This window comes from Tiliqua scincoides, chromosome 9, assembly GCF_035046505.1.
Source record: "Tiliqua scincoides isolate rTilSci1 chromosome 9, rTilSci1.hap2, whole genome shotgun sequence".
Lineage (NCBI taxonomy): Eukaryota > Metazoa > Chordata > Lepidosauria > Squamata > Scincidae > Tiliqua > Tiliqua scincoides.
The window spans coordinates 36,034,394-36,051,047 of record NC_089829.1 but is presented as its reverse complement, the minus strand read 5'-3'; the positions used below and the strand labels follow the sequence as shown (position 1 = coordinate 36,051,047).

At 43.1% G+C, this 16,654-nt stretch overlaps 1 protein-coding gene across 1 annotated transcript in view; it reads left to right on the top strand.

The window, feature by feature from the left end:
- The first annotated feature begins 1,744 nt into the window (after positions 1-1,744).
- Positions 1,745-16,654, top strand: part of TSHZ3 (teashirt zinc finger homeobox 3) — a 112,156-nt gene continuing 97,246 nt past the window's right edge. The window contains exon 1 of the mRNA XM_066637280.1: positions 1,745-1,810. Coding sequence (XP_066493377.1) covers positions 1,771-1,810 — 40 coding nt within the window. The 5' untranslated portion in view covers positions 1,745-1,770. The remainder of the gene's footprint in view (positions 1,811-16,654) is intronic.

Genomic DNA, 16,654 nt, shown 5'->3' with positions numbered 1-16,654 from the left:
CGGAATTGAACAGAGGGGGAAGCAGGGAGGGAATTCCCCTCGAATTGCAGGCGAGGAGGGGCGGCTTCTGATGAGCCTCCAGAACATGGCTGTGTGGAAGGGGTGCGTCTGTAGAGTTTGTGTGTCCTCTGTGGATATGAGATCCTGTCTCTGGAACACTCGGGGTAGCTACCGGGATGGATTTCACCTCTAATTTGGGGAGGAGGGCGCTGAAGGATTCAGCAAGAGTGGGCAAATTGGGGGGGGGGCATTCCTGGATTGAAAGGTGTGTGGGAGCTTAGCTAGCAGGGATTTGGTATGGAGCTAAGCTGGCATTGGGTCACTGGGGTGAAGCCCAGCAGATGTAGTTGAGAAGTGACAAAACCGCCCCCCCCCCAAAGCTGGCTGAGGTCTGAGACCCTTGATGCCCGGGGAATCCCCTGGGTCGGGGATCCAGGAGGTAGGGGTGTGTGTGTGTGTCATGAACCGCCTTCCTGGGCTCTCACCTGGGGGGAGAGATGGGAGGTGGTCTTCATCCTCCTCCGTGGGTATTCCAGTGAGTTGAGGTTCCAAAAAAGGTCCTCCAGCGGGGATGTCAAATCTTGGGTTTAAGAGTGTCAAGTTGGGGGGGCGGGTGGAGAAGCCTCGCCAAGTAGATGGCGGGGGCAAGAGGAGGCAGACCCCTCCCTCCCTGCTTCCTCTCCCCCTCCTCCTCCGATGGCTGGGGGACCCCTGCTCTCATTTGCATGGCTCGCGTGGGGCGTCCGGTCCAGGCAATGTGTCCAGCCTGAACTGAGTGGAGAGGGAGGAGGAAAATTGGGGCTGGCTGGAGGAGGAGGAAGAGGAGGAAGGCTCCTCCCTCCTGCCTCCCTGTCCCCTCCCCCTCTTTCCCTGGCTCGGCTCTGGGGGGTGGGAATCCCCCTCGCCCGCCCCCTCCCCGCCCGCCCGCCCGCCCCTCCTTTGCGCGTGGCCCCCGGTGCGCTCCTGGGCGGCTGAGAGTTCAGGCGGCGGCGGCGGCGGCGGCGGAGGAGGCGGCGGGCGCCCCTCTCGCCTCTCCCCCGACGAGTTGGAGTCACGCTGCGCTCGTCTCTCTTCCCTTCAAGCTTCGCCTGTTGCCGCCGACGAAGCCTCTCCTCCAGCGGGGCGCGGAGCCGGGAGCCGTCGGAGGGGCGCCGGAGTGAGGACAGGCAGCAGCATCAGCACCGGCAGCATCAGCCGCGCCAGGAGGAGAAGAAGAAGGGGAGGAAAGCGCTTCCCGGAGCTCTCGCCTGCTCCGGCCGGGGAAAAGACGCGCCTCCGGGGCTGGATGCCTTGAGCTGCCCGGCAGAGGAGGCGCCACCGGGGCCGGCCTGGGGGGCCACTCCGAAGGGGCGCGCCCCAGCCCTCCCCAGGGCGCGTCGGGGCTCCCTCTCCTCCTCCTCCTCCTTCCTGCGGGGCGATCTGTCAAACTCCCCCCGTCTCCTCCTCCTCCTCCTCCTCCAGCAGCAGCAGCAGCAGCAGCGAGACCGGGGCTGTCCTCTGCGCTCCCTCGCTGGCTCTGCCGCCGTGCCTCCGCCTCCTTCCTCGCCTCCTCCTCCTCCTTCCACACCGTGCATGCCCAGCAAGCAGCAGCAGCAGCAACAACAACAAAAAGCTCGCCCTGCAGCCTCAGCAGCCTGGAGCAGCTCCTCTCCGCCCGGAGCCAGGGGGGCCTGAAGCATCCCTGCCCACCCCCGGCCTTCCAGCAGCAGCAGCAGCAGCAGGCTCCCCCGCCTGCCCTCCAGGCGCTGCCCGCGGACGCAGCGGTTCAACATGCCCAGGAGGAAGCAGCAGGCGCCCCGGCGCGCAGCAGGTACGACGATCTGCCTCCCCAGGCGCTCGCTCGGGGCTGGGGCTGTGCCCCTTTCTCGGCTCTTCCCCACCCCCCACCCCCTTGCCGGCAGCTGCCACTCCGGGCTTGGATATTGGATGCGTTGGCTTGGCACCAGCAACCCCTGGTTACGCAGGTCCTCTTTTGCCCTCTTCCTCCTCCTACCTTCAACTCCTAGAAAGGCAGGTCTCTTTTGCCCTCTCCCTCCTCCTTCTCTTACCAGCAACTCCTGCTTAGGCAGGCCGTCTTTTGCCCTCTTCCTCCTCCTCCTCTCCCCATCAACTCCCAGTAAGGCAGGTCTCCCCTCTTGCCTTCTCCCCCCCCTCGCCCATGCAAAAGCTTCAGGAAGTCGGGTGGGGTTTGGGGAGAGGGAAGGAGGTGGTGATGGTCAGGCTTGCTTCACTTTTGGGGATCACCTTTGGCTCCCCGCCTTCCTTCCCTTCCGTTGGGGGACTTGGCAGATAACTGAGTTCCACAAAGGTGGGTGTTTTGTGGGGAAGAAGTCAGGGCTTCAGTGTTTCCCCTCCAGGGATCCCATTCCAAGACTCCTGGCTTTCTCAGTCACACATGCAGCACAATCCTTTGCATGTCTACTCAGAAGTAAGCCTCATTGAGTTCAGTGGGACTTACTCCCAGGAAAGTGTGCCTAGGATTGCAGCCTCAGAGCCCAAGCCTATGCTTGTCTACTCAGAAGTAAATTCCATTAGAGTAAAGGCTTACTCCCAGGAAAGTGTGGATAGGATTGGGCTATCAGTCAATAACAGTCCTGATTATTTTTGTTTGCTTGTCTCTCCTGCCACTGGAGGTAGGGAGTGTGTGTTTGTGTGTCAAAGCACCACACTTCAGACCTCATTGTGCTCCAGAGAACATTCCTTTGCCCAACTTTCTTTCTTTATTTGCCTCTCCCTTTGGGGTGGCAACAGACAGACCTTTCCAAACTAGCAGGTTAGAAACTAGCAGGTTGGCACCTTTCATCCTATTGATTGCTTATTTATAAACCTGCACAGGAAATCACAGTAAAGAGGAGCTCTGGATATTGTCAGATGACTGTCGAGAATCATTCTTTGCATTTATTTGCACACTTTCTAGAGCCTATATATTTATTTTTATCTTTAATGTCTTTTTCATTTTTATTTATGTATTAGTTTTGTTCATTTGATTTTATGTCAGGGGTGTAGACTTCTGATTTAAAGTGAGAACAGAATTTTGTGGAAGGGCCATTTGGGAGGGCGCAAAACAAATATGCCTTTCTCCCCACTCCTTCCTTTAAAATACCAGACATTTTATTTTGCAGTAATCTTTATAGTAATCTTTAGCTGGGGTGGGTGGAGATATGGTCTGGAACAGAGTTTCCTTGGTCTGTTGCCATCCTTGATTTGATGGCTGATTGATTGCCTGTCATATGGTTGCCTTTGATCTATTCATTCCCAATAAACCTCAATAAATCACTTGCCATGGTAACACCAGACTCTGTGTGACGTCACACACGTGGCCTGTCAACTCTGCCAGTGTAACTTTTCAGAGGTTACTGGTCTGCTTTAGGTGGGTGGCATGTATAGTTACATCTATAGAGAGCTTCTTGCAGGGCTGAGGGATAAGATCTCTTCTACTCTGTTGGGGAAAGAGGATAAATATTCTGTGGCTGTGTCAATATGGGATGAAGTATCCATCCTGTAATCTTTAGGAGGAAGCCATATGTAATGCATTCTGAAGTACATATTTGATTTCCAAGTGGTTGTCTTATGATGTTTAATCAATGCATGTAGCAGCTCCTGCCACAATGTGCGGGAAGGTATGCTATTCGACAGTATCTTTTAAGAACAGTCCCAGTCTTCAGAAAACCTGACAGGTTTTGACACGCAACAAGTTTGATTTTTTTCTCTAGAAATTAGTAACATGCCTGGTGCACATGTTATCTAACTCCATAGCCATTCTCCATTTGCCAAAAAAAACATTTCTTGCCTCTTTCCTTAAAATATGGCCAGTCTTTCTCACTACTCTTTGATCTCATTTAACAGCTGGGAAGTTGTTTGTAATACAATATGTAGTCCATCATTGGTATCTTTTTGAATTTTCCATGGGATGAACAAATAAGACTGGAATTCAGAACTTTTCCTTGTCACAGTAAGAGGGCTGAATCTCCAGTTAGTTTCAATGAAATCATCATCAAAAATCATCAGGAAGTTGAGGCCTGTTCTTCTAGGATGACCCAAGTTATGAACTGGATACCCTTGCAGTACTGAAGAAGGAAAGCCCTCAGACCATATGTTCTGAGTTTGGGCCATATTGTCTGCTGAGCCCCTATATGTCGAGATACATTTCTCCTTGGTTGGCTTTGCAAGCCATTTACAGCATATGCTGTGTTGAGCAAAAGTGAAATCTCTGCTCCCTTTTGGAATGACTGCACTGAAGAGAGCTTTAGGACAAGAATCTTTTCCAAAGGCTTTAAAAATCTACATAAAGAAAAAAAAGTGAATGTAGACAGCAACATTTTTTTAAAGGTGCCAAGAAAGTAAAGAGGAAAGAAATATAGCAGGTTAGCTAAGAAATATTCATTAGCCCTAAATAAATAAATAAATAAACAAACAAAATAAGCAAGCCTCTGACTACAGGACTAATAGGAGATGGAAGAATGGGTTTGCTCTATCAAAATGACCCGTCAAAACGACTTTGTTTCATATTTGATTTAATTGTCTCTCTTCTGACAGGCACATTTATCAATAGCTTAATGGTCAATCAGAAGTTGGCAGAGTGAGTGCTTTCATTCTTTCTCATACACTCACTTTGCCTTTACTTTATCAAAATGCCTTTGGCTAATGGATCTAGGGGTGGAGGGTACAGAATGAATGGAGATCTGCTTGTTTAAGGAGAATGAAAATATGTTGCTGTTAAGTGCAGAAGAACAAATAAATGAATGTTTCATTAAGGACAAAAAAATTCAGAAGCATAAAAAAAATCTTCTAAAAAATTGTTCATTTGTTTTTATACTTCCCAGCTGTAAGTTTTAAGGTCGGGACTCCTTTTGTGAAGACTGAGGCTGATGGCAAATTTATTATTTTGTACTGATAGAGCAAAGGGTGGATAAAAAGTATGTGTGTTGGAGGGAGCAGACAGACAGACACCCCCCCCCCCACGCACATATCAGTTGATTTGTCACTCAGGAAATCCAGTTTCCAGCAACCTTGAGAACACTCTAGGAAAAAAAATTCCCCCTCCAAACTGAAAGGTCCGCTCAGCCATAAAAAAGGAAAAGTTGTTTTGCCAGCTTCATTAGTGTTCACCTAATTAGCTGTAAACCTGATGGATTCCTGACAGCTTTAATGATTGGAGATGACAAGCTCCACGCAGTGTCATCCAGCGGAATTAGGTTTGGAGCTAGTTTGATGTAATCAAGTTGATATTACACAGTCCTGGTTGCCTTTAGTTGTGCATTAACTCAATTTTCTGCTGCAGGTGACAAATGGGCTTTGGTACCTGGATAATCATGTCATAGGAATTAGGGCCCTCTTAATGGTCTGGCGTAGAATAACAACAACAAAGAACTCTCAGCAGCAACAACAGAGAGCTTGCAGGAGACGTTACAGACAGGTGCAGAAATTCTTCATGTCTAGCCCAAGTGTTAACACCACCAGGGAGAAGACTAAAGCTGTCTTGGAGAATCAAGAATCTGTAAAAATGATCATGTCTACTTGTTTACTTTAGGACTTGGGCTGGCTATCCTGGACAGAGCTGAGAGTAAACAGGCGTTGGGGAGGGAGCAGGTATCTCGAAATATGCCCTTGGCACCTAAAGATTTATTGGGAACAGTTTTTCTTGTCTAAGTTAGACAATTATGTGTGTGTGTTTGCAGGAGAGGGGACAGGGCAGCGTTTCTTCCTGTTTAGGAAAATGTAGAGATCCTGCATTAATAGAGGCCATACTGGTTCACGCAAGCCATAATTATCTCACTTGAAACTGCAGCTTTCATGTACTGTATTGCTTTTTTTAAAAAAATCTGTCTCTTTAAGGATTGAGAAAATGTGTGATAGCAGTTCCCATTTTTGGTGGGGAAAAGAGAATCAGCACATTCTATGCTCCTAGCTGTAAAGAAAGAGTTGGAAATACTAAAGCGTTCCTGGAACTACTTCTAAAGAACGCAACTCATCTTGGGGTCATCCCCAGTGACTTCTGTGGGTGTACATTGGAATTAAAGATCTTTAGGTATGTTTCCTTAGGATTTTACTCCCCCACTTCTAACGATGCAGTTGAGCAATCTGATTTGAGGCCTGGAAAACAAGAACAAGTCTGAAGCTTTCCGAAGGCAGGATCCGGAACTATTCCCCATCAATGAGAACGTTGTTAAGGATTTCAGTAGTCCAAACTGTGCACATAGTTACAGTATATTAAAAAAATTCCTAAAGTGATTTCTGTTCCTGAAGGTGACATTTTATGTCCCTTTTGAAGTATGAATAGAAATGGACTGATATATATGACTTTCTTTAAGGAGTTGAATCTCCTTGACTGTCACAGACTACACTGGAATTCGAAGGATCATAGAGCCCCTGGAAAAAGAAATATGTGATATGGCTAGCTGGTTGAACTTTAGCAGTTAGGTTTTCAGGGTAAATCCAAGATTTGGAATATGAGTTTAGGACCTTGAACACATCTTTTAAAAACAAGGGCCTAGCTTGCGCCTGAATTTATACTCTACAAGTAGTTGAATCACAAAGTCAAGTTGTTGGAGCATCCAAAATTATGTGCAGTCATTTAGTAAACTGCCTTTCAAGGTACTTGCAGTTTCATATTCTGTTACTTTGCTTCCAAATCAGCCACATATTTCTCTGTGGGACAGAGATTCTTTTCACCAGCAAGCTGACAAAATGATTAGTTATAGTTGTTGTTTGCTTTCCCCCTCCCCACCCTGAGAAAAGTATGAGGAACTAAAAACAAACAAACAAGCAAACAAAAGCAAAGGAACATGCATGTGGGGGGTGGGAAATCCTGATTCCACAGAATGGCTTGTTGGAAAAGAGAATTTTCTAGAATCAGCTGCCACTGCTCCCATTAGCTTGACAGCTGTCAATTAGCCCTTCAATGCTCTCCTGGGCCACAGTTTATTGCATGCGGTTGATGTTGTCATTTTGTTCTCAGTTTTGCCTTGAGCACTATGATGAGCTGGAGTGAAAATAGTCAATAACTGATGTATCAGCAGTTATTTCTTAAATTGGCTCACAAGTCTGCATTTTTCCTCCCCCCCCCTTTTTTTTTTAAGCAAAGATTGTTTTGTAAAGTGATTAGAATGAATTGTGACTGCTGCAGGGTTATGGGAAATGCAGTCTAGCTGGGGGTGAGTTAGGAGGATTATTTTTGGTTCCTTTTTTGTCAAGGCAGTTTTCAGGATCAGTGTGAATGAGAATGTATTGAGAGAGAGAGAGAGAGAGAGAGAGAGAGAGAGAGAGAGAGAGAGAGAGAGATCATCCTCAAAGTAAAGTGCATAGGAAATTGGGAAGGGTATAAGATGCACACTTTATGTATACATATGGAGCAATAAAAGTAGGAATAAAAAAGAAATTTATTTGCCACCATTTCAAAAAAGAAAAGAAAAAGGATTTTGTCCTGTAGCTTTCCATGTATACTCTGCAAGCATGTATTTAGTGCAGTACAATTATCCATATTTTAACCCAATGTCCTGACCATTTTGAAGGTAATCTTGCTTGGGAGATTTTGTTTAGAATTCAGACTCATTTCCAAATTCTCAGTTTAGGAGAAATGCTTTAAAACAACAGCAAACCACCTTGGCATAATACTGTCGAACAGGCATGCGTGTGTTGCATACAGTGGGCTATAAAGCAACAGAACAAGCTGACATTATTTGCAAAATTGTTGAGTATCGTTCACTGAGCCACCCACTCCAGCTATTCAAGCCTCGAATTCTTTCCTCTCTTCAATTACATCCCCCAAATTGTAGTTTATCTGTTAAAAGATTTTTTACAACAAGGGGGAAAAAAAACTCCTGAAAGGTGAATACAATATATTGTATTTAATAACAATGATATGGACTGGTACATCCAGACAGATAATATGCAGTTGTAATTAGACTGAATAGACAGGCATTCATTTTTAAATTCTTTGACACATGCATAAAATAGTCATATAATAAGATAAGATGACAATTTTATGTTAGGTTGATAAAGTGTCCTGATACATGCATTTAAATGTCTGTAAGCCCTTTTTTATCCAGACAGATTAATTCTAGTTTGCAGCGTTTGCAGAGTCATTAAATTAATTTTCAAAATCCCACTAAACAGTGGATGTATTGCTTTGTATGTGGGTGTGTGAGACAGACAGCATCTACAGCATGAGGACTGGAACCATGTGTTTGCTTAGCTTTGCCTTTTCCACTTATAACATGTTTTGTATTAAAACTAACCTGACTGAACAAGGGAGCTATATTCTCTCCAAAGTGCCTTCTTATAAGGCTATGAAGTACACCATAGAATAGCTAACTAGTAAAGTTGTTACAACTATTTGCCAAAACAAAGCTCTGCGCAAATAATACTTCACTGTCCCATATTTTACCAATGAAAGATGTGTTCAGCTCAGTGGAAGTGGAGAATCCCATCAAACTGCAAACAGTAATATGCACTTAAAAAAAAATCCTTCATCAAAGGGATACTGAACATTTGCCACTTCATATCCTCTAATTAGTTTCTTTGCAAGTACTTGGTATTACACAAATAATGAACTTGGGTAATAATTTATTATTTTTGTACCATCACCTTGCATCTAATTAATCACAGTTCTCTTTCCTTCACTACAACAAAGTGATTAGAATACAGGTAAGCTCTCCACATTTGTCAACCTGGGAGGTTTCACCAAATGCGGAACAGCCTCACCCCACTTCAGTCCACAGCCCTTCTGTTCTTCATGTGGGGCCAGGCAGGGGAAGTCCACCTGAATTTGATAGTCTCTAGATAATACTATGAATTCTCTAATTTATTTATTTTTTTAAATTCTACTCTCTTTTTTTAGTGGATATTACTGTTCCATGCCAGTCTCCCCCCAAATCTTATTTTCAGTAAGTCCCTAGAACACATAAAGAGGTTAAAAGGTTAGGTGCATAAACCCTTACTGAAGGGATAAAACATAATGTATGAATCTCTGGCCCAAACTCAGACCAAAAGTAGAGATAAGAATGATTTTATTCCACATTTTGAGATGACTGGTATTCATTTACTTTCGCTTTTCATTTCCATCATTAAACTGGGCCCTCTGTCTCAGGGTCTTATGTGTTCTTTGTGGAATGCTGGTTGCATAAAACAGGCCATTTTTAATGAACAATTTAATGTAAATGGGTTCTGAATTTAAATTAATATTAATGAAGCTTTGAGTGAATTTATTTTGCATACACAAAGAGTTGTAACTCTTTCACCCATACACACTCTCTTGTCGGTATATATGAACACATTTGATAGGGAGGCTGGTTAGTTTTTAATTTTGTGCATGTCTGTTTAGAGATTTTCGATAGATGTTACTGCTTTCGTTTTATACTTAAAATAGCATTAAGCAGAGCACCCTCTTGGCCTTTTTCACACACATACAAACATGCGTGCAAACATGCAAACACGCACAATCCATACATGCGTGCACACACACACCCTTTGCCTGCGGTTGTAGTTTACATTTATAGTAACTCCGATATCTCTTTTCTTGCAATGTAGGCTTTAGTTGTGCATTGATGCTTTGAGAAATTGAATTGAACATAAGTTAGCAGGATCTAGATGTGTTCTTCTTACCTCTAATGCATTATGTATCCAGCGATGATGGGATGTTCTATAATTAATTCTGTTAGATGTAATTGCTATAATCACTTTGATGCTACACATAATAAAAGTAATATGGTAAGCATATGAAAAAAATATAAACACCTTATTGTAACAAAGTCAAAGCCCTAAAATAAAAACCCACACTTCATTGTTACTTTTTCTGATTTAAATTTCATTTTCCTTTCTTTAGCCAAGGTGATAATTATTGCACATGTCCTTCATTCCAGTGAGTGGATTTGAGAAATATAGAAGTTTCCACCTTTTTATTTGAAAATCTTCGCCAATTTCTTCCAACCACGAGGTACTCTATGAGGCCTCAGATTTGATCATATATTTCTTGAATTAAGAGACAAATTTGTTCATTGTATTGAAGTCTGGAATGTAAATGATAAGGAAATGACACCATAGGAAACTTCCCTTGCAGTGAGGCATTCTGGGCAATATAAAATATGTGGCCTATAGGCATGCAGCGTAAAGACAGAGAGGATTCCACCATTAAACTCAAACATATATGGAAGATATTTATTCATCCATCCTCTCTTTTTAAAGTTATTTCTTTCTCTCTCTTATTAAAAAGAGTTAAATTATTACTTGATATACAGTTGTTCATGAGCAGGAAGTGGAAACAAATATGGGTAATAAGACAGGATGTATGCAGAGATCCTACAGTAGGTTCTGAAGGAAAGATGTTTAATAAGACCATTGTTCTTAATTAGCAGCACACCATGCTTAATGCTGCAAAGGTCACTTGATTTTACGATCCACCCTCATCTGCAACTTTGTAGGTTTCTCCTCAATTTATATTTTACTGCCTTGTGTTTTCCAAGAGGTTAAGTGTGCAAAGTATACCTCAGATGTGAACAGTAGAGGGGGGAAAAATAGACTTTAAAAATGGCAGATTAAAAAATACTTCTTCCCCTCCCCCTGTCCATGGCTGTTTCCCAATATTGCAAGAAGTCCTTTGTTGAGAAGAAGGTAGTGCGGAGATTTAACTTCTGTAAGCTGAACAAACAAAACCCGAAGCCACCCTCTTAGTGAATTGTTCTCAGTCAAGAACAGAACGGAATGGGGTGCTGTTTTTGAAGTGTCTCTAGGACTGGGCTGTGTTCCTGGAAGTTCTTTTCCTGCTAGGTCAACCCTATTGCTGGAGGGCCAGATCTCAGCAGGGGTCTGCTGAATGCTTGGCGAGAACCTCCGAGACTGGCAGCCATCAGTCATCCATCTGTGACACGGAGTCTGTTTTTGATGGCAGGGATGATAAAAAGGCCTGGGAACTGTATAGGCCCTTGTAATCAGGGCCAGCTCTGACATCCTTCTCAACTTTGACAGCTTCTTCCTTTTCTCCTTTCACCGCCAAGATTGTCTCAAATGATTTTTTTTGCCTCCCTTCCTCCCTCCTCTCTCTCTCTCTCTCTCTCTCTCTCTCTCTCTCTCTCTCTCTCTCTTGTTTCATGTACTTGATCAGTCTCAGATGCTGAGAATTATTATTATTTTTTGTTTGCCGAAGGGAGGGGGAGTGTTTTTGGTTTGTGGATTGGGCAGGTGTGAGAGGCAAGTCTGCTTTTAAAAAATTATATATATATATGCACACACACATCTATATGTAATACTGTGGGCCTGTTGCTAATTAATGTTCCTCCATAAGATTCTGTCGGAGTTGAGTAATGTTTTTGATCTTTATGCCTGATAACTGCATACTTAATGAGATTTCAAAGCTGTGAGTGGAGCTCCCTACAATTATTGACAGATGCCTTTTCTTCGCCATTGGGTTCAGCTTCATAAATCCTCTCGCCGTAATGAGGTTCAGAAGTGCCACCCTGCCAGTGAGCTAATGAAAGGGGGGGAGGGGAGGGGAGAAGAAGGAAGGAGGGGGGAGAAACTCACGTCTGCCTGACACATTTTTTTCCCTTTAAAATTTACTATGCCGGTGTCAAGCTGTGGGACAATTACTTCAAACATGCTAATTTTTATCTTGCTTTTTGTGTCAGGCTGGCTTGTGGTCGGTCTCTCTCTCTCTCTCGCTCTCTCTCTCTCTCCCCCCCTCTTCATTCTCTTCCCCCCCATAATAAATAAAAATAACATGCAATTTTTTTAACCATGGATCATAACTATTGAGGACTTTGATGGATGCATGTTCTTCTCTCTCTTTCTTCTTTTTCCTTTTTCTAGCCACTGAAGCAGATATCTTGCTCTTTTTAAAAAAATAATCCGAAGGGCATAGAGAAGATAAAAAAAAAAAAGATGAAGGGGGGTGGGAACCCAGCGAACTCCTTGGGCCTCCTGTCAGTTTGCCCTAACTGAACAACTTGAAACATTGTAGATTTCATTTTGGAGTTCAGAAACGAAATCCTGGTGGAGAATAGCTGTGTCCTGCCAAACAGTCGATTTCCTTTTCGGCAGAGCCATATATCACTGACCCACCCTTCCCTTGTGACAGAATGACAGGTGTCATTTATCAAATGGGGCCTGCCAAACAGCAGGGAAGGGGTGTGTGTTTCAGGGCACAGTGTGTGTGTGTAAAGTTGCCTTCCTCCCTTCCTTAAGACAATGTTGCTATTTTAGACAGACCTTAGCGGTAAGTGGGTTTGTTTTATAACACAGAACTTGTCATCCATATCTATCCATTAAATCCTATTGTCTTGGTAGGTGTCAGTCCTGTTTCCCTTTCCCATCTGGGTTGTGTGTGTGTGTGTGTGTGTGTGTGTGTGTGTGTGCATGGAAGGAGGAGGCACTGTGGTTGACAGGTATCATTCATGGAGCCCCAGCTTGCTTGCTAGGGGTTGTGTAAATGAATCTAGGAGCTCTCAGTTTCACATGATTCAAACGTGCATTATTGAAGATGGATGTTCCTTAAAAAAAGATTGATGATGGATATCGGGCTTGTGGCGCCATTTATCATTTTGAATATTATTTAGACTTACCGTGTAAAGCTGTAACTTGAGAATTGGATGAGCTGGGGCAGGAGGGAGGCCGAGATGTGCACGTTTTTTGATTGATGGCTCTGCTCTCTCTCTCTTTCCCCCCCCTTTCCTCTCATTGTTTGTTACCAGATACCAGCCGGTCATTATAAGAGTGGTTTGCCATTGTTTTTTAGGGACTAAGGAGTTGTATGTGTGAAGGAAAAAGAATGTTTGTGGTAAAAAGGTCAGATACATTTTTTTAAGAGCTTGTAAAGACTAGATGGAGTTAGCCCTGAAATTTTGTAAGAAGTGAAGTTCATAGCATGTTTAGGCCTTCTTACCTGGACGAATTATCTGAGGAATTCAAGGGCCAAAAGAGTTTGGATATGATGAATGAAATTACTCAGGGAGGGTTTCCTACAGCCCTCAACGGAAGTCTAATTACAGCTTCATGGAAAGGGAGGAATCCTTCTCAAATAATCCTTATATTGTCCATAACATTTCAAATGGAAGTGGAGTGGAACTGCCAAAGGAGAATGTAATTCTGCATTGTCAAAACTAGTGTTAAAAATTTCACTTGTTCATGCTTAAGAGAGTCCAGCTTTCTTTCCTCACAGGCTGGGATCTTTGGGATGCTCGGGTAATGTTACAATCTTGGCATCCGTCGTGGGACTATATTGGCGTTTGCTGTTTTTTTCCTGTCCAGCTCATCTTCTTAATCCGTTGGATTAGTGAAGCCTTAAAAATCTGGAAAATTCTTGCAATATGCCTAGAACAGTAGTTGCCTTGAACATTAACTGTAGTCTGCAGTAGAATTCTTCCTATCACCCTTTATATAGGAAGCAATAGTTAGTTTCCAGTACACCCCACTTGATGTTAGTACATTAAGGAAGTAGTTCTTGAATTAACTACAAGGTCCTATGTCTCGTACAGCACAATCCTGTACACATCTACTCAGAAGTAAGTTCCATTGTGTTCAGTGGGCTTACTCCCAGGAAACTGCGTATAGCCTCCGATTGCAACCTCAGAACTCTAGGAAAACTCAGATTTTCCTGGGATACATCCTGCCTTGTGGTACAGTCCTGTCAGATTCCACAAGCAGGAGATGGTTCGTTTGAATGGACGGTTATGCAAAAACCTTTCTCCCTAGACTGAATTCTTTCCCCTGTTCTGACAGCTTTTCACATTAATAGAAATGTTGACATAAGGGCACTCAAACAAGAAATGTCCCCTGTCCGCATACATTCTAAAGAGGTGAAAGGTTCACATCTCATGAATGTCTGAACATGTGAATTGGTGTTTTACAAGCCCTGTAACCTTACACATGTTCCAGAATGAGTGAAAGGGACAATTAATTTAATTGTCCTTTCTTTTTTGTATATAGCCCTTACTGGAAAATGGGCAGTCTACACTGGGAAGGATTGTACAATTTCATTTTGTGTTTGATGGATGAATTTAGAGTGGTGGCGGTTTTTTGCAGGGTGAACCAAAAATAGGTATAATTAAGATTTCAAGCATTTTAAGTTTAAAGGAAGAGTGTCTTAATTTTGTGGGAAAATAAAATAATCAGGGATGGAAGATCCTTATAATTGGAGAGAAAAATCAAATGGTTAGTTCCCTTTCTCTGGGGTAGAATCCTTTGAGCTATACATTTACTTGGTGCAGATCTGTGAATAGCCCATACCATAGTGTGCCACAAACAAAGGTTAGGTGCAAGCAACATGTGCAGTGCCAACATTCCTGCCAATGAGGTAGTGTCAGGGGATGCCAACAAATCACGCAGTAAAACAGAATTACTGCATGCTAGTAATAAAAACTTTTATTCCAAGAAAAAGACACTCAAAATATTTCAGCAAGCTCTTTGTTTTGGTTCAGCACTGATGCTAAACCCAGAAGTGCATGAAATGAGAGTATAGCATAGCATAGGTGATGGCAAGGGCTGCTTGGGTGCCCTTCGGGGAGAAAGGCAGAATCTAAATCTATTAAATAAATAATAAATAATAGATGAACACCTTGGATAGGCCGGGTAGTTTGGCACATGCTAGTGCTTCAAAGCAAACAGGTTGGGAATGGGTGAGACTAGTACTCAAGACAGTGGATAGCTTTTGTAGGGAAGTTGAACAAATGCATCCAGACCCTGGAGAAACATGCTTGTGCAAAATTGTCTGTTGTGCAAATTGTAGTTCTCATCCAACAACTGACTTGATCTGGCACTATAATGTTATGGCTAACACTGACTGACTCACTTGCTTTTGAGGATTATAACATATTTTTTCCACAATGGAGAGAAAGTTTCCAATGTCTCTAAATATTAGAAAAGTCTGAAAATTTCATATTTTTTTAATCTATCTCCACCAAAAATCAGTGCAGGAAGTTTGTAACAGCAGCCAGCTTTCCTGCACAGAGCAAGCGATGGCACAGATGGGACAGAAAGTAGTATTTGCTAATTGTATATATAAAAGGATGCTTAGACCTCACTTAAAGGCATATTGGCTAGTCAAGGTATTTCACTGCAGCAAGACAACTACAGTCTGTTATGTACATACTAAAATATCATGTACATAGTTTAAAATACCATAATTTCTAGAAACCACTGAAAATAGATTTGAAACATTTGAACTTCAAACTGATCTGAAAGTAACCTGCTCTCAAGTCATGGAAGTGTGGAAGTTGCCCCTCTCTTTGCACTGCTTCAACCAGACTCGGATTGGATGAAAAGGAAATTTTGGTGGCATCCAGTGATATAAATCTGTGAACAGGAAATGAACTTGAAAATTGGTGTTTTTCCTTAATACATCTTAATAAAGATGTAGGGTTATGGTGAATGCAAGAACTAGACCTACATGTGCAAAAGCAAGTTGAACTTATTAGGCTATATATATTAATTGTAATGAATGAAGCTTGGTGATTGATGTTCCATTTGTGAATTGAGAGAGAGAGAGAGAGCTTTCCCCCAAATCTTTCAGACATATGCATGTGCACTGGTGGACTGCCAACCTTCACTGATGTACCTCTTAAGTTTTCACACATTTGACAGAGTTCTGGAACTGACATTGTTAACTACGTTTTGACATTCACTGGAACACTCTATATTGAAAGCAATGCAAAGTGTATGAGTATCTCCACGAAGGTTTCACAGACTGATTAGGAGGTCTTACGCAGTTCACACTTTCTGGTATTTTAGGGTCTTATTAAGACATGATGATTGCATAACCATGGTTATGTTGAAGAGGCATAAACTGTGACAAGGGAATGGCATCATGCACATGAGGATTGGTTGAGCAAAGAGTGCTGAATCCATCCCCTATCTGTGCTCTTCCCTGAAAAGACTCAGCTTTTAGCTGTTTTTTGCTTCCCCCCTCCTCTTGGTAGCCCACCCCCTGCCTTAAACCTCTTTGGCTGTGGACTGTGTCCTAAAACACAGGGTGTGCCTCTGTAATTTTTTTTGTTAACACTCTTAGGCCGCAAGCCTAACCAACTTTCCAGCACTGATATAACGGCAATGCAACTCCAAGGTAAGGGAACAAACTTTGCCTTACCTTGAGGAGGCCTCCAAGACTGCCCCCCCCCCCCGACTGCAGGATGCAGCACAAGTCCCATTGGCATAGCAATGCCAGCACTGCAGTCGGGGGGGGCAGGATTGCACCCTTAAACCGATATCGCATATTCCATTTAAAGTGCTTTGATCCTCTCTTTTGTTGTAGGTGTGCTTGTCTGAAATACAGAAATACAGTTTGATATGTGCTTGTAGTGAGTAATTAATGAATTATTGGCTATTCAGGAAGGTAGATTTATTACATGTTAATTTTTTTGTCCCTATATGGAAGTGGCATTTGGGTCACTATTAACAGGCATCGCATGCTAATAGTGCAAGCTGTTAGATGTCTGCTCAAAATAAAGTTCTGTTTAGTTTAGTAGTTCTTACTCTCAGGTAAGTGTGCATAGGATTGTGACTGAAAAGGTAAAAAAGTATGCCACTATGAACTTAGCAACAGATCCTACTGCAGCAAGTCTGATTTGCAGAGATCTTGAAAAGGGAAAGATAGAAGGAGAGAGTAATAATTGCCTTGAGTGCCTGCCTTGTGGCCAAGAGAAAGGTGGTATAGAAACCTCCAAAACTA